We start from the raw sequence: 19,834 nt of genomic DNA, 5'->3' as shown, positions 1-19,834 counted from the left end.
TCACATGAGCTGCTCACCCAGCCAGCGCTGTATTTAAGAGAGAATTTAGAACTGTGGCTGCTGCGGGATGAATTGAGCAAACCAGGTGAATCCACACATCTCTCATGGAGATAAAGCCAGATATCCCCCGCCTTGAGGACAGTTACAATCCCCAGGTCATTAAACCAGAGCAGTGAGGATGAAGGTTAAAGGTTGCAGCAAGCAAACACCAACCTTGCTGTGTAGATACATGGGGTTTGTGCACCAGGCGCGTTCTAGATGGGCATCACCCCTTCCTTCTCACGTATTTAAGAAGCTCTTCGTCCTCCATAAGGTGCCCCAGCACTGTGCTTTTATTTCAAATCAAATCTAGACCAGACTAAACATAAAAGGGGAAAACTGCCCTTACCAAAACCCAAGCTGTTTTCAGCCCTTTCCCCCTCCTTTTCTCCTCTTCATAAACGAGGTGCAGCGCTGGTGAAGATACAAGAGCAGAAAATGGACATGCACAGCTAAAGCTTTGTCATGTGCTGACCTGTGGCACGCTGGCAGCCCTGTGGCAGGCAGCCAGTGGTGAGACATCATCAGCTATTCATCGGGAGAAGGCTCAGATAAAGCAGTGCTGCCCAGCAGGTATCCCGGTGAATGCATTCCGGGAGCCCTCGCGCAGGGCATCCCGCCATTAAAAAGCCGGGAGATGCCTCGACAAATTCCCCCGGGGCCCTTTGGGGAGGCTGACATGGAATATGCCGGCCAGAATTTTAGTGATCCACTCCACGGCTCTGCTCCAGAAGCCCAAGATGAATAGGGAGCTCTGGTGAACTTTGAAGCCTGCGGGTCAAAGTTCTCTCTCATTATCCCCAACCATTTTCTATCGGCGGAGCTCCTCGGCATCCCAAGGGACGGGAAGGTTTGAGGCTCTTGAAAAAACCTGACATGACCAAGTCAGGAAACAGTAGGGTGCTTATGTACATATATTTTTCTTCCCCCATTTTCCTCTCCCCCCACTTCCTTGAAAAGAAAGGAGAGGGATTTCGCTATTGTGTCAAACATCAACCTGGTGGCATCAGGAGTCACTCATTTAGCTGGCACAATGCCGCACTCATTTCAACACGCTGCCCTGCCAAACAGGCCTGACCCTCCCAGGGACACCTCCTCTGCAAGAAAGGGCCTAATTTGATTTTTCCCTCCCCACCCCAAAAGCTTTCATTCTGTAGGCAATGCTTTCAAGGAGGATGTCAGGGCTGGTTTCTGCAATACATATTTTCTACGTTAAAACCTCTGCTTTGTGCCTGAGCCACATCTGGCAGAGACAACTGATCCACTTGTGGCCAAACCTCGAGCAATAGTTAACACAGTGCTCACCATCAGCCACTGAACATAGTAATTGGTCTTTGCAACACAAGGTGTTATGCTCTGACTCAAACCACAGGCTGGACAGACCAAATGATCTCCTGAATTTACTTTTTCTGCCACCACTAGAGGCCAGCCCACCTTTAGCTGCAATTGAAAATTCACTCCAGAATTAAGAGGGCAACACTTTGATTAACTAAAACGACCTGCACATTTGAAACAACCCAAATCGAACTGGTCAGATTAGAGCCAGGCTTTACACAAGTTTAGGAAACTGACTTTAGATGGCTAACAGAAGCTCTTTTCTTCACTGCTGCTTTATGGGAAACTTGGTAGGAATAAGGCCCTGCTTTTTCAAAACAATGTAAGAAATTATCCCAGACAGCAATGCAAGCACAGCATTAAAAATTCATCGCTTTGGCTTCATTGTGAAAAAAAGGAACAAAACATTACTGATAAACAAAAAACAGCAAAAGCAAAACAGCATCAGAGTCCTGTTCGGGGGAAGAACCTCTCACCTGGCAATCCACAAGAAGAAATTGTGACATTCCTGCTAACAAAGTTTAGTACAAAGTGTACTGGGAGTGTGACAGAGACTTAAAATCTCTGTGGTTCCCTCACAAACCCCTCCGATCCACACAGGGAGCAAACGGCAACACCGAGCCGAGCACCTTCTTCCTGGGGTGGGGGGCACGGTGGGGGACAGAGGGAAACAATTACAGGCTGGTAATTACTTCTTCTTTAAATGGATTCTCTCTAATCTCCAATGGATTTACCTCTAATCTCAAAGTAATTACGTGTAACCTCAATGGATTCTTACTCTGGGGGAGCCGCCGCAGCTCCGGGGGAGCCCGCAGAGAAGAAGTTTCTCTATTGTCTGCCAGAGCAATGAAAAACTAACACGTGCACGGCCCTGCCAGGAACAATAGAGCCCTTCCAGCAGCCAGGAAGGGGCCAGGGCACACACAACAGCCTCCTCCTTGCTGATGACCAGCACAATCTGAAGCAGCTCCATGGGGCCACACAGTATCCGTGCTCCCCTTCTGGGAGCCATACCAATACACAAATTTGGGTATTTCAGGGCTACTTCACAGCAGAATTACTCAAATTTAGAGGCACTGAAAGCGACCAAATTGGGCAGAAAGACATGAACTACATCACACAAAGGAGCAGTGAAAACCCTGCTCCAGAACACAAGGGCTGAGGGACAAGCTTCCTGATGGGAAGCAGCAATGCCTTGAAGCTACTTGTCATCTAATTTACTACGTAATTTTTAAGAGACATGGACATCACATCAGAAGCTAGAGCAAAGCATCACTATGGCAGGACCTAAGACTCTAAAATCTTGTGTCAAGGCAGAGAAAAAGTGCTCATATTCCACAGACAGGGAACAGCCAGTCGGGGCAAGCACAGCATCAGTGTGGCCAGACGTGGATGTGGCACTTGGGGACGTGGTTTAGTGCTGGGCTTACAGCTGGGCTTGATGATCTCAGAGGGCTTTCCAACCTTAATGATTCTAGGGTTCCATGCTCCTCAGATACCACCCATCTAAAGCAGAAGTTTCCTGCCAGTTCCAGGTGCAGGTCCATAGACCTCAGAGTTTATAGAAAATGCATCAAAACCTCGATTTTCACTCCTTATGAAAAAGTGCTTGGGAGCCCAAAATGCCACCAACAACTGGCCCTGAAAGCATTGCAAGTGGCAACCCTCTGATTTTCATACGTGGGATGATGATAAAATACAAGATCAGATAGTGTATAAAACCACATATCTATGTATCTATGTATCTATATCTATCTATCTATCTATCTCGTATTTATTATTTAACCTTGGTGAGGGTCACACCATGATTTTTGGGGTGGGCTGGTCATGAATGGGATCTCTGTGTTCCTTCTATCTCCAAGTCCATACCTGGGATTGTGTCACACACTCTGGGGGACAGGAAACATCCTTGGACAATGACAAATGCCCCAACATGGAAAAGTTGTATGGAACGTATTTTAATGGCTAGGCCATTTCCAAAAAGCTGCTCAGAATTACTGCTGAATAAACCACAAGCACTGCACACTGACAACAACCTCTCCTCACTCTTTACTACCTCTAGGAAACTTTTCCTTGTAAAACACTGCTGTTTTTTTAACCCTGGGATCAACAACTAGCCCATAAAAGAGTTAGGAGAAAATAAAGGCTCAAACAGTTCCAGCAGCCTCCTGGGATGCAAGGAAGCCCCAATCCCAGGGGATTCAAAGGGAGTCTGCACTCAGACTTGCAGCAGGGAGGTTCATTTCAGAAGATGACTCTTGGAGAGGGAGGGGAACGAAGAGAGAGGAAGAAGCTCCTCCACTGAAGTGGTCTCACCAAAGCCACGTGTGACGCTGCTGGGCAGGGCTGCTGAACGCTGCGGGAGCAGGGAGTACTTACGTGCAGGCTGGGGTGGTAGGTCAGCACGCCGTTGTCACACAGCGTCACGTACTTCTTCTTCCACTCCTTATTCAGGGACTTGCCACTCCGCTTTAGCAGCATCCCCTGGGAGGGGGGAGAGAGAGAGAGAAAAGGTTAAACACCCTCCAGACAACACACAACTGCCCAAGACACAGAGAGAAGGGTAATTGCGAGCGTTTTTGGAGAGGCTTTCTCCTGCAAGTTACTCTCTTTGCTCTGCCTCTCCCACGGTGCACATTCCCTCCATTGGCTTCATCCAGTGGGTAGAAAAAGCCCCTTTTGCACTGAATTCCATGCCTCAGGAAAGCACACTTCGGTGTGATGACACAGAGTAAGGTGACCCACGTGGATTCCCAGCTGATGGAGACACCCTGCTCTGCATTTCCTTACCCTCCAAAATAAATGATGAGCCCAAGGCTGAGGGAGGATCCTGCTGTGTGGCCTCCCTTCAGCATGTTCCTGGGGATTCCTTGCCCACAAAAGAGAACACATGAATGTTCTCATTTCCTCTGCAGAAAGGCGACACCACCATGGAAACCCCTCCTGGCTACTCATTCCAGCAGAAGAGACCCCAACCCCAGGCAAGAACAGCAAGACAGAATCAGAGCAAATACAAAGCTTTTCCAGTAAATCCTGGATAATTTAATGACAGAGGTGTGATAGGAGGGAAAAGGAGGTGGGCAAAGTGAATCACCTTTCCACACACCATATCCAGTCTAAACATCAGGGATGAATACCAACAACCACAGAATCCCAGAACGGCTCAGGATGGAAGGGACATTAAAATGCATCCAGTTCCAGCCCCCTGCCATGGGCAGGGACGCCTTCCACCATCCCAGCTTGCTCTAAGCCCTGTCCAACCTGTCCTGGAACACTTGCAGGGATGGGGCAGCCATAACTTCTCATCAACAGCAAAGATTAGAAGTCATCATTGTGTTCCAACAGACAAACAGACAGGAACTGCTGCTGTACATTCAGCTGTTCTCAGCTGAAAACCAGAAATTCACTTTGAAAAATAAAATCCCACATGCTGTAGAGCACTCAAGGTGGTAGGTGTATCAAGAATGCACTTCCTGAGGAAATTTTAATTTCCAAACACAAGCCAGAAGGCAGCTCCTAATGAATCCAGACAGTACTGCAGTTGTGCAAAGCCTTCCTGGAATGTCCAGTGGAGACCCTGTGGTCAGTACCCACACCACAGGGACGCACTGGTGTCACAGATCAACCTCTGAACAAAGCAGACACTAATATCAATCTCATTAAATCAAAACCAGGAATCCATCCAACACAGGCTTCAGTTCCCTAATCCCTATAAAACTAGTTTTTCCCTTCTCATTGTACAAGGCAAGTAAAACAAAGGGAAAACAGAGCACAGAAAGATGCCCTGCCAAGCACGGTGCTTCCAACTCCCATGGAGTTGTTCTTGTTGAAGGTGGTTTAAACCTTGGAAACAAGTTCCACTGTTTGTTTTTCCATTAAACCTGCAGCTTTATGAAGTGATCCCTCTGCAGAACCAATCCCAAAGCCAGGAGGGGACACAGGCCAGCTCTACTCAAGTAAAAGTCCTGCTCCTGGCCACACAGCTGGAATAGAACCTCAGAGAAGAGCCCTTCCCAAATTCAAGGCAATCCAAGGATGGGACCGTGAAGAAAAGCTCGTGTTGGACACCTGAATTACACAGCAATCCAAACTCCCAACTTTCTGCCTATCTGGGGGGGTCACGTGTCTGTATATTTTTTTTTTTTTTGTGTGCTGCTCCTTGCTAGAACTCAAAACTTTTTCAAGGAGAACGGGGTTTCTGAAACGCCTCCTCAGCAAAGCTCCCGCGAGCGGCTCATCCCAATTACCGCCTGCCAGCGCTTGGAGACGTTGTTTTCTTCTATTAAAAAATGAAAGCTTATTTCTGCCTTTGACTCTCCTGTTTGTCTATAGGAGGTGATCTGTCTCTTCACCTTTCCCATCTTTCATACCTCACCTGCAGCACGGCGCTGGCGTTTAGGGGGACCCAATTCTAGTTAGTGCTGCGCCGTGGGGATCAAAAATTACTGTTTCCCTGCACTGGTTTGTTCTTCAGACCTTCTAATGGGGAAAAGGCAGTAAGGATCACAATGGGGATTTTTTTTTTTCCCTCTGCCTTTTTTTTTTCAAGTTTTGAAGCCAGTAAAATGTATATATTTCATAACCTTTTAACTGCCCCCCTTTGCTATACAGAAAACATGTAATTACTTATGTAATTTTCAATTCATGCCAATTGTAATCTCAATAAATAGTAAAAATCTACCACGGTCGTGGTTTTTACTACTTCAAGTTTTGCTACTATCTAAGTATGAATTATGACAGTCTAGTTTGGGATCTAAATGAAGAAAATTATTCAAAATGAGGTTTTGCCATGCTTTTAAAGCAGAACTCTGTGCTTTGATGTTAAAAAAAACCGAACAAAAACCAACCCTCCCAGCTCAGATCTGAATACGAATGATGGACCTATTTGTGCCCAACTAACAAACCAGACTTCCCAATCCATTTTCTTCAGGCATTCCTTTGGCAAACAGAATCATTTTCACATTATGCGATAATTAAAACTATCTTGAAGTACCTGCAGAGGAAACTGCTCTGAATACAAGGAGCTAACTTAAAGTGCAATAAAGCAAAGCAGCCCATATAAAGCACAGTTTTTATCCCCAAGGCCACCACTTTGTGGTAATTTTATAGAATGGTCTGGTAAAATGGTCTTAGAATCAGAGTTTAGATCAGTTATAAACGCACTTTAACATTAGCCACACTTAAAAAAAAATAAATGGCCCACATATGACAAGAAATGTTATTTAACAGGAAAAAAAAAAAACCACCACTTTTCCTTCAGCCAGATTATGGCTACATTGGAGTCACATCAGATCCTGTGCTGAGGAAATGACATCCAGGGGGTCCTGCTGACCCCTGGTACCTCCAAGGCAACTCAGAGGCAGCTTGGGCACGTCCCTAGCCACTGCCCAACAGGTCCCCACGTACACACAGCACACTGGAAAAATCCCACTGAGTCCCCAAGCTACATAGTAAGAGACTAAGTCAATCTTCGACTCCAAATACCAATTTAGACCAATATTTTGGTCTAAATAATCCCTGCCTCAAATTATTATTAACTGGACAATGCTATTTTCCCTAATTTGTATGAAATCTTTCATTTCTTACAGGCCTCCATCAGCAGTTGGCTGCAGCTGACTCAAAGCCTCCAGACTCAACACTGAGAATTTAACACCTCCGATTTCCACACACAGAAGAGCTTCACACCTCAAATCACTTTTTTTTTTTTTTTTACCACCTTCCCTCCCAAACTGCAGTTCTGTGTTTAAGGGAGGAATGGTTTCTCCAAGCAGACTCCTCCAGCCTGTGGTTTTAAGGAGCTGGAGGAAAAAGGCTCCAAGTGGAGCACACGGACCGCAGTCCCTGGGTTCTGCTGGAGGATCCACGGGGTGAAGGGAGCGGCCGCCCGTAGGTACCTCGGGCTCTCCATCAGTAATGTGTGTGCTACGTCTACTCCCAGGAGGTCATTGCAAGCCAAAAGCAATGTTAAGTGTACAAGCTTTAAATAACTTACAAAGTTAATGTAATGAATGCAAGTGTGATCTGAAATCCATCACTCAGTGGCTTGCTGTAGCCTCAAGCTGTGATAAAACACCACTCATAAATTTATATTAAAACTCTGTTCGATAGCAATTATTTACCAACAAAGATTTATTGATTGCATTTGCTGTTAGGGACTGGGGCCCTAACTGAGTCAATCAGCTTAGGCTGCTGAGCTCCAGGGCACCTGGGGAAGTTACAGACTGCCAGCAGGCTCTGCAATCCCAACATTACCGTGGGAGCAAGAGCGGCTAATGAAAAGCCGCCAGCCTCGGATTGATTGGAGCTAAGGTGGAAAAAAAACAACACACCCAGCACTGGTCAAGGCACCAGGGCATGTCATACACCCAGTTCATCTGAATACACAGCAACCAGCAAGATCTGGCTGCTCTGGGTGCCTTCTGTGAGCTCCAAAGCTTGCCTGCTGAAATAACAACTCAATGGCGAAACAATGATCAATTTGTTCTGCAGAAATATTTCAGGGTTTAAACAGCAAATTATCGGCATTTTTAAAAGTGACCTCCTGAAGTTGCTTAATGCTGCATTGAAGATACTGGCAGGTGAGAAGCCTTAAAAATAGTCTTTGAAGTCAGCAGAGCCAAGAGTGGACCTTCTGGAAAAGGAAATAAGGTACCTACAAGGCAGGGGTTGGAACTAAATGAATTTAGGATCCCATCCAACCCAAACTATTTCCATGATTCCACTTTGGTTTCTGTTTTCTGTCAGAAAAGGATCTGCCATGGCTTCTGTTTCTTCCCCTTCCCTGATTTTTAGCTGACCCCCCATATTGTTTCCCTGATGCTGTTCTGACAGAATGAAATAGGTAATCTCACACTTCATCATTAACAGCACAAATTCCTAATTTTCCGCTCAGGTCTGTAGTTCCCACAGCCATGATTAGCAGCTAGCACTGCTAGGAATTTCCTACAGCTCCTGTGCATCCTGTTCAGAAAAGAAAAGCTCTCACTCATGAAAAACATCATCCCTCAAACAACTCCAAAGGCAGCCACTCAGTCAGGATCCCAAATTAATTGTTACATACAAATTCTGGTCAATAAAACACCCACTTCCTGTAAATCTATTAACTTGGAGAACAAATGCTGGTGAATCCTCCAGGATTCCATGACCAGCCAACTCTGCACAGCCTGTCCAACAGCACTGGTATCACCTGGTAACAAACAAGAGGTTAATCCTTAAGAGATATTTTTTGCCTGCAGAAGATTTAATTCTAACAGGTTTCTAGTGTTCAAGTCCATTCTTCCAGCACATGGCAGACACCAGCTCAGACTGTTTCACCTTCAAACAACATCTGTGTGCCAAAGGAAGCTTCTGGTAATTGCTGAATCACTGCTCCATAGAGAGCCATGGAATCCCAGAATGGTTTGGGCTGGAATGACCTTAAAGCTCATCTCATTCCATCCCCTATCATGGGCAGGGACACCTTCCACTGGATGAGGTTGCTCTCTCTTTAAAGCCTCTAGGGAATAAACTCTTGAAGATTCCCACTGGATTGGGAATCCTTCCATAAAAATAGAACTTGTTTTCTCAGTTTCCTAGACTTTAGTCTTTTTTCCCCCAGGAATTTAAGGGAATGCTGCTTGGTCTCCTGGTCAATGAGATATGAAGCTGGTTTAAGTTTTCACACTTGGAAACCCATAGCAAACTTCCCTCTCCCTTCTGATACCTAAAGGGGGCTTACACAAAAGAGAGAGAGGGACTTTGGACAAGGCTCTGGAGGGACAGGACAAGGGGGAGTGGATTCAAATTGAAAGAGGGCAGGGATGGATGGGAGATTGGGAAGGAATTGTTCCCTGGCAGGGTGGGCAGGCCCTGGCACAGGGTGCCCAGAGCAGCTGGGGCTGCCCCTGGATCCCTGGCAGTGTCCAAGGCCAGGCTGGACATCGGGGCTTGGAGCACCCTGGGACAGTGGGAGGTGTCCCTGCCCATGGCAGGGGTGGAATGGGATGAGCTTTAATGTCCCTTCCAACCCAAACCATCCTGGGATTCTGTGATCTCTTACAGTAGCAGTGCACAACTGAGGACCAACTGAACCACAAAAAAAATATAAAAGGCTACAAGAACCTGGAGTGGCTCTGAAGAGTTCTGAAAACAGGAAAGCTCAAACACTCTCCAACTTCAGTATCTAACAGCAACATTGCAAAAAAAACCCCAAAACCCCTGGATGTTCTTACTACAGTTGTGCACATGGAAAACCCCTCCCACCTCCCTTAAAAACTGGCACAGCAGCAGCAGAGTTTTGCTACAAAGATGCTCCCACCTTGAAGAAACCATTCAAATTTATGTTCTGCACCTTTATGAGAAAATGAAATCAGAACATTGCACCCAATTCTCCTCTAACATTCCCTAAACACAAGGCAGTGACTGTGCAGCAGGTAATTACTCCATGAATGGTTACCTAATGCTGGGGCTGATCAGCCACGATTTCCATTTGAAGACAAAGAACGGAGAGGATCTAACACCTGACTTGGAGCAAAAGATAATGGCTGTGCTTAAACTTGAAGGAAAATCAACCTGCAACTCGTTAATTTCCAAGCTCTCTGCACACAAGCTACTAAAGAAAATTAGAGAGATGTACTGAAAAAAAACTCCAACGCTGATTAAGCAACTCTTAGGGTTCATCACAGTACCAGCAACGAGGATTGCCACCTCCAACAAAGGACAGCCACCAAATTCCTGCAAGGAACAGCAGCACTATGGACAAAGTTGATGGGGAGAACAAACTTAGTGTTCGCTGTTACTGCATCTTTATTTTTAATCCCAGAATGGTTTGGGATGGAAAGGAGCTTAAAGACCATCTCACTGCACCCCCTGCCATGGGCAGGGACACCTTCCACTAGCCCAGGTTGCTCCAAGCTCCGTCCAACCTGGCCTTGATTACTGACTGCTCCAGTATTTCAGCCTCTAGATTTTGCCAACACAGATAATACACAAGTTCCTCCAACTCTTGCTGAGTTCTCCTTCAGCTGACAGCTCTGGGACAGGGCCACTCTTCCCTTAGCCCTACTTTATGACTGTTTCTGAAACGAGACTTTATAAAATCATCAGCACTTTGCAAACTCTACAGTTACAGCCACCACACATCCTTCCTGTGGAGTCGAATGTTCCAGTGTGTTACGAAATGCAATCAGGTATTTAAGGGACTGGCACATCTTTCACTCTAACCCTGGTTTACCTCTCTGAACAGGACACAGCACCCAGCAAATCACATTATTCTCCTGCCTTGCAGTAGTTTCTGCCTCTGTTGCCTTCCAAGACTTGTTCTGCTTACTCTGGACTGCTAAAAAAAAACAGGACAAAAAGAATCCCAGCCCTTAATAATCTCCAGTAGTTGGTTTATTAACCCCTTGGCACTGGCAGTTGTGGTTTCCCTGACACCAGTGAAATGCACTTCGATGCAAATCATTACCGTGGTGGAAGGAAAAGCAGCGCTGGGCGGCGGATCCGGTGCGAGCAAACACGGCTGCGTGCCGCGCTGAATTTGGGAGAGGCTCCGAGAGCGGGAATGTTCGGGAACGGCTGAAGGGGCAGGCATGAAAAGGAAGCAACAGAACGTTGACTTGTCTCGAGAAACAAACTGAGTGCTGGGTGGCTGATGGAAAACAAGGGATCACCGTGCAGGCAGTGCTGCTTCTAGGCAGATGAGCCGCTTTTCCTTACAGGAGCGCTCCGTTCCCTGACCCCTGAAATTCTCTTTATCATATTTTATATAAAGTAGGGACAGGGATGGGGACGGGGGGGAGCGGAAGGGGAGAAAAGCCATGAAAAGCTTAAAACCCAATTTTAACTTTCTCTCCTGACACTATAGTGTTTCCATAGAAACATCAGGAAGACCACTTAAGAGCAGCTTTTTTTTTTTGTAGCCATGTTTGGCACCATACCCCTCCCCTGGACAACCTATTATTTCACAAATGGATGCTTTCTGCAGCCTGCTCTGTGCAGGCTCCGATGAAGGGGGGAAAGAAAAAGAACCCTGGATCTTTAACCAGTTCCCTTGTGGTCCCCTCCCTTTTTTGTTGGTAATATTTCTGTCATTCTGCCAGGGTATATGGTACAAAGGGTTACACTTTAATTGAGCTGTCAGCATCTCCAACAATCCTATAAAACTCCGATTATGCACGGCGGGGTTAGTGACACACTTGTTATTGTGGATGCCCTATTTGCTAAACCCGGGCCCCCCCCCCACAGGTCACCTCACCCAGGCGACCTTCCTGTCATTAGCCTCGTCTATTCCTACCTCACCGCTGTGAAAATCACACAAGGAAAGGCTTCAAAGCCCTTGCCAGGACTGAATTCGACCAGGAGCTAATCACCCACAAATCCAGCTCAAATGGCAATAATTGGCTAAACTGCTCACCTCTCCAGAGCTCAGCAGTAATTTGGGATAATAAAGAAAAGAATTATTCAGCTAACTGCCCTGAAATGTATGCTTTGTGACCGACACACTTCACATTTTAATAATGATGGACACAAAATCCAATTTAATACAGCATCGGCTGAATAACAAACCCAAGAATGCTGGCAGGGGAAAAAAAAAAAAAAAAAAAAAAAAAGTGTGTGCGTGTGTGTTCCTTTTTTTTCCTTAAACTGTGTTCCGTGTGATTGTACAGAAAGGATTCACACTTCACGTCAGGAAATTCTGGGACCAGAAAGGCCTTTGCCAACCAACCTCAGAAACTCAGCTCCATAATGGGATTTTAAAATTTATTTTCAATTTTTTTTAATCAAAAGGAGTGTCCTCCACGAAAAATAAATTCTGCTGAACAGTTAAACCTCTGATCCTCAAAGTTTTGTAGGGGTAGGAGAATAAATATCCTTCTTTAAAAAAATTCTGCAGTAGGAGGACACCTTCTTCATTATTCTAATTAGCAATATTTCCTGATTGCTCCATTTTTCTGCTTTTACACCTTGTGCTCTGGCCAAGAACCATCAGCATCAACAACCCCACTACAGAAGGGCCTGCCAGGACACACTGAACTGGTTCAACACTGCCAAGATCACAGAATCCCAGGATGGTTTGGGTTGGAAGGGACCTTAAATCTCATCTTGTGCCTGCCACACGCAGGGACACCTTCCACTGTCCCAGGGTGGGTGATCAGGGCCTATCAGGATGTTCCAGCACTCTCCCATCCCCACGCCCCATTCCCTTTCCTCAAATCTCTCCCAAGACCAAGAGAAGAAAAGGAAAATAGATGAAATAGGCACCACTGGTTATGTTCCTGAGGTGTCCAGTTCGCTCAGAGGAACGGCAGTGAAGGTGATGATGGTCCTTCAGAGATGCACTTAATTGTATGTTGGGCACTGTCCTCTCATCATTATAGCAGAAAACTAATAATGAACCTAATGAGGAAAAATTCCTTCCCTACAGGATGCTGTTTCCTAGAGTTCATAAAATCATGCTGCACATTCTTTAAAAAGAGCTGCAAAAAAATGCAAATTCCATCTTCAACACGAGGACAACACAGAAATGCAGAACATGCCAAGACACACAGGACAACTGCATAAAGAGACAGCTACGACCACATCCCTTTGCTACTTAGTACATGAGTAGTCATGGAGTTAATCAGCTTATAAAAATGATGATTTGTCTACTAGGGGCAGCAGAGACACATCTTTTTAAAGGCCCCTTTTTCAGAACATGCACGACTGTCTGCTCTTTCTCCTTAATGAATCAATCTGTACTTTACCATCTGAAAACAAAATCATTTTAGCTACAGCTGGGGATATATAAAAATGTGCAGCTAATTCACTTGAAAACCTTCTGGTCTCGGCCAAGCACCATGACTTGTGTTGGGGTCCCTCCCCCGCCCTGTAGCCCTGAGGGAGGCACGGGGTTTCCCTGCCCCTGCTCAGCCTCGTTCCCCATTGGTTGGTTTGTGTTCCCCTGCGCGGGCAAAGCAGCTCGGGCCCCGACTGTAAGAGTCCCTCAGCAGAGCCCGGCCATGCGGCTGGGGAAATAAACATCTCTGAAACATCTAGCAAGAATCCGTCCGTATATATTTGTTTCTTTTCCACGGGACTCCTGGTTTCATATAGGCGTGTTGCAGTATCCCCACTGCAACATATGGTGGAAGATTGCGAGCAGAACGATCCCCGTGACTGATTTGTGTGAGTAAACCCTGGAAACTTTGGATTCCTCTTCTTGGTTTTGTTTTGCTATTGCATATCTGGACTATGGAAGAATCGTGGGAAATGGGGCTCTCTGAGCCACAGAAAAAAATGTATCTAGAAGTAAAAGGGATCCTTGAACAACAAAACAAAAAAGTATTGGAACCGGGAGATCTTGAACACTTTTTTATCTGGCTTTTCAAAGAGTTCCCCTATATTTCTCGAGACTTACTTTTTGATATCAAACCTCCTGGATATTCTCAGGAGTGTTTCTGGAACGAGATCTGTGATAAGCTAAGGGATGGACTAGCGATAGAAGCTCTCCGTGGATCCTTTATAATCAGTGACGCTCTTCAGGAGCATCTGTATGATCCCATTACCCCTAAAGCAGAAGATCATACTTCTCCCGTGGCCGAGACCGCGTGGCGGCCACCCCAGGAGTGTATGACTGCAGCTGTGCCAGCGGAGGTGCCTGCGCTGGATGCGCCCGGCCCCCTCGGGAGCGCGCGCCTTACTGCGGACCCCATCCCTGTCTCGGGGTCCCCGGCTACGCGGCCGCGAGTGAGGGAGCGATGCCGCAGGCGCCATGGGTGCCGTGGGCCACGAGCAGCCAGGAAGCGGAGGTCAGCGTGGAAGCCCGCTCTGTGCATACGGCTCAGAGAGCCCTATGCAGGGAGAAGCGGCGGTTTCCACAGCGACACGAGAAGCTGTGCAGTGCAGCGCCGAGCCGAAACGAGGCCGCTCTCAAAGCAGCGTGGAGTTTGCGGAGCGGAGCCGTGCAGAGCCCAGACAGGCGCTGGAGCGGGGCCGTGCAGAGAGCGCAGAGCGGCCGCGGCGCGGGGGCCTGACCGAGACGTCGGAGTCGGCGAGGCGGCGGCCACGCGGGACCAGCAGCCACGACAGACACGCAAGCACGTGATAGGAGACGTTCTAGCAACGAAAGTCACAGGAACTGTGAAATGGTACAATGTGAAAAACAACTATGGATTTATAACACGAGATGATACAGGGGAAGATTTATTCATCCATAGAACTGCCATTAAAAGGAATAACCCTAAAAATTACCTACAAAGTGTAGGAGATGGGGAAGTTGTTCAATTTGATATAGTGCAAGGAAAGAAGGGTTTACAAGCAGCGAATGTTACTGGGCCTGGAGGTATTCCCGTCAAAGGCAGCCGTTATGCACAAAATTATAAACAATATCCATTCCAGCAATTTCCCTACCCACAGCCTAATTTCCCCTTTTACCCTATACCCAATATGAACCCTTTCCTAAGTTTACCCTATCCCCAGTTTATTCCCAATCCGTTTTTTCATCCATGGTTTCCCTCACAAACCCCTGCCTTTGCCAATTGTTTCCCCAAAAATCCCTTTCCGATGCCGATGGGGGGATGAAAAGGGGGAGGAAAGAAATTAAACCCTCTCCTGCCTCAGTTTCCCCACAGGCATGTCCAGAGAGTTCTGTCTCCCTTCTGTCAGCCCTAAGATGTTCCACAGAATCTGTTTGGACATTTAAAGACTCAGGAGGGTGGCTTGTTTTGTTTTGAAACAGTTCTTGTTATGTTTATCCAATTGTCTTCATTCTCCTTTTATTAAAATAAAACGGGTGAGATGTTGGGGTCCCTCCCCCGCCCTGTAGCCCTGAGGGAGGCACGGGGTTTCCCTGCCCCTGCTCAGCCTCGTTCCCCATTGGTTGGTTTGTGTTCCCCTGCGCGGGCAAAGCAGCTCGGGCCCCGACTGTAAGAGTCCCTCAGCAGAGCCCGGCCATGCGGCTGGGGAAATAAACATCTCTGAAACATCTAGCAAGAATCCGTCCGTATATATTTATTTCTTTTTCACGGGACTCCTGGTTTGATATATGCGTGTTGCAGTATCCCCGCTGTAACAGACTTGAGTCACACTGGGAGAAGACTTTTTATGGGGTGTAAAATTTTGCTCAGCAACCACCCCCCACACCACATCAGCTTGTTGGGGTGTCTGTGCAGGGCCAGGATTTGGACTGAATGATCCTCATGGGTCCCCTTCAGCTCAGAATATCCTGTGATTTGATGATTTGGAGGTTCCTTTACACTGAGGTATCTCCATATCTCCACCACCTCCCTGAAACCCAGGGAAAAATCTATCCAAGGCCATTTCCCAGGATTTAAGGGTATGACTTAAACACAGCTTTCAAGTACAGGTTTTTCACCCCATGTTCTTAAATTGTCACAGCAAAAAGGCAGAGTTACTGCTCTCAGAACCAGAACTCACCTGTTTTTGCTACAGTAGTTGCTACAGGAATCACAGTTAACAAAACATGAGACACTGCCAGTGCCAGTCATCTGAAAGAACTTTCCTGAGAAATTATAAATCAATGCTTTTGACAGGGTTATCAGTAGGGTTCCTGAAGTAATAACCTGAGAAACCCCAAAATTTCTTCATTGTGCCTTAAACCAGCACTTCTGAGAAAAAAAGGCTGGTTTTGTCCAGGCCTGCTTTGCTTTATGTACAGCACTCACTCCTCCTCTCCCCCACTTTCCGAGCTCAGCATTAATCAGGGCAAGTTCCAAATAAAGGATTCTGCATATTGTGTCAGCAAGTTAAAAATTGTAATACTGTTTTAATGCTAAAATCACTCCAGATACAATACTTCCTGTGTAGTGTATTTCATGGCTCATTTGCTTCGACAGATATTAAGCGTCAGTCAACAATTAACTACTGACACCTTTATTTATTTATTTATTTAGAACTACGAAGATTTAGCAGAAGGGATAAAAAGCACAGCTTGGATTTATTAGCTGGATGCTAATTTGACATCACCAGTTGATTTCATTTCTGTCAAGTATCCATTCTTGTGAACGAGAGGGTCACTCAACCCACATTTCAGCCGAACCAAAATCCAGATTTGAGCCACGCAGCACATCTTTCAGCCCAAAAATTGATGCCAAAGTGCACCAGCTTAAAAGACCATTTGAACTGTTAATTGTTTGTCACTTACCATACGAGAACATGCCCAAACACAGCCACCACAGAGAATGTTTAAATGGAGTTTGGCATTCAGCACGCCCGGTTTTCTGCAAGGAACTCCCCCTGGCACTGCCCTCAGCCTGGCTTTATCTGCAGTTTCATGGTGCTACCCCTGGGACACAAGCCCAAGCATCCCAATTCCTGCATCAAAAGGCATTTCTATGGTCACAACAGCAAAACTAAGGTGTCCTCAGAAAACCTGGTCCTACCTCTCTCTGTCCAATCCCCGTCAGAGAGATGCAGAACCCCGGAATGCTTTGGGTCAGAAGGGACCTTAGATGCCATCTAGTTCCAACCTCCCAGGATGGACAGGGACACCCAGCCCATCCAGGAGATGTAAACCCAAGCCATATTTTGCACTTCATGAGGCATTTCCATCAATCAGAAGCCTCAAGAATCAGAAGGCAGATGACACATTTTTGGATCACTGGCTCGTACCCAAATGGGGCCAGCAAAGGGACGTGATGTGACACCAGCCAGGGAGGTCTGGCCCCCAAGCCCAGGGCAGCACAATTAACAAGATGCTGTAACGAAGGTAGCAGTGACTAAATCCTCTTGGAAATACCTGCTCCTAGAAATAGCTGGGATACAATGCAGTGAGCAAAGTGCGATGCACCACCAAGAATGAAAGAGCACGTTCCACTCTGAGCATTCCTGGTAGCACATCTGAGAGATGTTTCTGGAAGAAATTTTTCCCTGATTTCCCCACATTTTTCCATGTAAAGCCTTAAAGTTGGGGTCAAACTCTTCCTGTGTGATCTGTAAGGCAGAATACAGATTGCCCAGGTCACTCAGCTTTTTAATGTTTCAGAAGACTCAGCAGTGACAGCAGATATAGCAAAGGCTGTTGTCCTGTGCTGTTTATGAAGACTTATTTCTCTAATTATTAAGACTATTTAATAAGGAGTTACAGAATCATGGAATGGTTTGGGTTGGAAGGGACATTAAAGCTCATCCCATCCCACCCCCTGCCATGGGCAGGGACACCTCCCACTATCCCAGGCTGCTCCAAGCCCCAATGTCCAGCCTGGCCTTGGACACGGCCAGGGATCCAGGGGCAGCCCCAGCTGCTCTGGGCACCCTGTGCCAGGGCCTGCCCACCCTCCCAGGGAACAATTCCTTCCCGATATCCCATCCAGCCCTGCCCTCCTTCAACTTAAGGAGTCAATCCATAAGTTGTTAAAGCAGAAACTCAAAAAGATATTTCCACAAACAAAGGTCTTCGTTCCTTCCCAAAATCATGTAAAGATGCACACTTTATTCTCCTTTTAAGAGTGGTCTTGCACACGTGTTGATCCCTCAGTTTTAGCCTCATTAATATTTCAGAGGGAGAGACAACAAGAACAGAAGCTGCTCTCCTCCAGAGGCTACGATTGTTTTACGAGAGAGTATCCCAGAACCAAGTGGCTTGCAGGCAACACAGAAGAACACCATGTTCAGAAAAGGTAATTTATAAAGCTCATTTATGGATTTCTCTGTGCAGTTCCTTGGCTATAGACTAGGCACGCTGTAAAATGTTGGAGACAATCTCCCTCAAAAAAAACCTCCCAATATAATCCATTATTTATTAAGTGATCAGCCACAGACAAGATGAAAGGCTAATTTTTAACCACCTTTCCCAACTTTCTACAGATAAAGAACATGTTTGTAAAGACAAAAAATAAATTAATAAGTTAAAAAAAAAAAAAAATATATATATATATATATAAATAAAAATGCAAGGTACCCAGAGTGCGGCTAATGGGATTTGACGCTGGCTTTAATTTTAATGAAGAAAGTTGCCAGTAGCAACAAAACTGTCAGCAGCAGCCAAGCACCATTAATAAAGACCCAGACAACATTAGTGGCACGGCAACGGTACAAAAGGTTCCCCCCGGTTCATGCTGTGCTAAATTGGCTGCCCAATTTTTCTTAAGTGTCCATACTATTTAGAAGACAATTTATTAATTTTTGTCATCCATTGTCACTTGACAGGCCATCATTTTGCATCCCGAATTTGAGATGAAAACTAATTGAAAAGACTGGCAGTATTTATGAGGGGTATTATTTGTCAATTATGGCTGCTGATGATCCCGGGTCCTACCAACTTTAACACCCCGCGCTTGGGTGTTGTCAGTTAGACCCTTTTTTTTTTTGTCATTTCCATGTTAGCTCTAGAAAAGTGACAAAAAGCAATGATAAAATCAATTTAGCAAACTCGTTAAGGAAGAGGGGCCCCATCAATCCCTGCTCTGAAATCACCGGACTGGGGAGAAAAAGCACTGGTGCGGCTTAGGGAATCGCAGCTTTCCAGGACACCTTCCAGGGAAAAAGCCCAATCTCTTTGTTTCCTACAAGCAGGACAGATTTTCAAATATGTCATGATTGAAATTAACCCTGCAAATTTATCCAGGCTGTCTGAAAGGGAAGGTTTTACTCTCTTATCGCTGCCCTTAAACTGCTTCTCTGCAAGCCCTCAAGTTCCTAAATGCAAGGGAGTCTTTAGTCTCCCACAAGGACCGCGCAGTCCAGCTCTTTAATTCCAACTTTATTGGCATTGATAACTCTTGCCCAGCCTTTCAGAAATGTTCTCCTACTTTCCATCTTCACAGACTTCAAACAGTGATACAAAACATCCCAGGAAAATCCCAGTATTAAAACAGCAAGGAAAATGAGGTTACACCACCCATCTCGAGCCTTGTTTTCTGCTTCCACCAGCCATGGTGGAGCCCATGGTGAGGCAGCTGCACCCTGCGGCCCATGGGGGTCCGTGGCGGGGCTGAGATCCAGCTGAATCCCACAGAAGATCCCACACCAGAGCTGGGAGATGCCCAAAGGAAGCTCTGGCCCCATGGGAAGCTTGTACTGGAGCAGGGTCCTGGCAGGATGTGTGGCCCCATGGAGCCCACACTGGAGCAGTTCCTGCAGGACTGACCCCATGGATAAAGGGCCCCACACTGGAGCAGTTCCTGCAGGACTGACCCCATGGATAAAGGGACCCACACTGGTGGAGTTCCTGCAGGACTGACCCCATGGATAAAGGGACCCACACTGGAGCAGTTCCTGAAGGACTGACCCCATGGATAAAGGGCCCCACACTGGAGCAGTTCCTGCAGGACTGACCCCATGGATAAAGGGACCCACACTGGAGCAGTTCCTGCAGGACTGACCCCATGGATAAAGGGACCCACACTGGGGCAGTTCCTGCAGGACTGACCCCATGAGGGGCTGGAGCAGGGAAGGGAGTGAGGAGTCCTCCCCTGAGAAGGAAGGAGCAGCAGAGGCGTGAGATGAACTGACCACAGCCCCATTCCCCACCTCCCTCCTTGAT

General features: G+C 46.5%; 1 protein-coding gene across 16 annotated transcripts in view; it reads right to left on the bottom strand.

The window, feature by feature from the left end:
• Positions 1-19,834, bottom strand: part of AGAP1 (ArfGAP with GTPase domain, ankyrin repeat and PH domain 1) — a 309,586-nt gene that overhangs the window by 116,018 nt on the left and 173,734 nt on the right. For all 16 annotated transcript variants that reach the window (XM_069021702.1, XM_069021703.1, XM_069021705.1 and 13 more), the window contains one exon: positions 3,754-3,858. In XM_069021702.1, coding sequence (XP_068877803.1) covers positions 3,754-3,858 — 105 coding nt within the window. The remainder of the gene's footprint in view (positions 1-3,753; positions 3,859-19,834) is intronic.

The sequence above is a fragment of the Aphelocoma coerulescens genome, chromosome 7 (genome assembly GCF_041296385.1).
Source record: "Aphelocoma coerulescens isolate FSJ_1873_10779 chromosome 7, UR_Acoe_1.0, whole genome shotgun sequence".
In the NCBI taxonomy this organism is placed as follows: Eukaryota; Metazoa; Chordata; class Aves; order Passeriformes; family Corvidae; genus Aphelocoma; species Aphelocoma coerulescens.
Note: the sequence above shows the minus strand (reverse complement) of the source record. Positions and strands in the feature narration are given on the sequence as shown.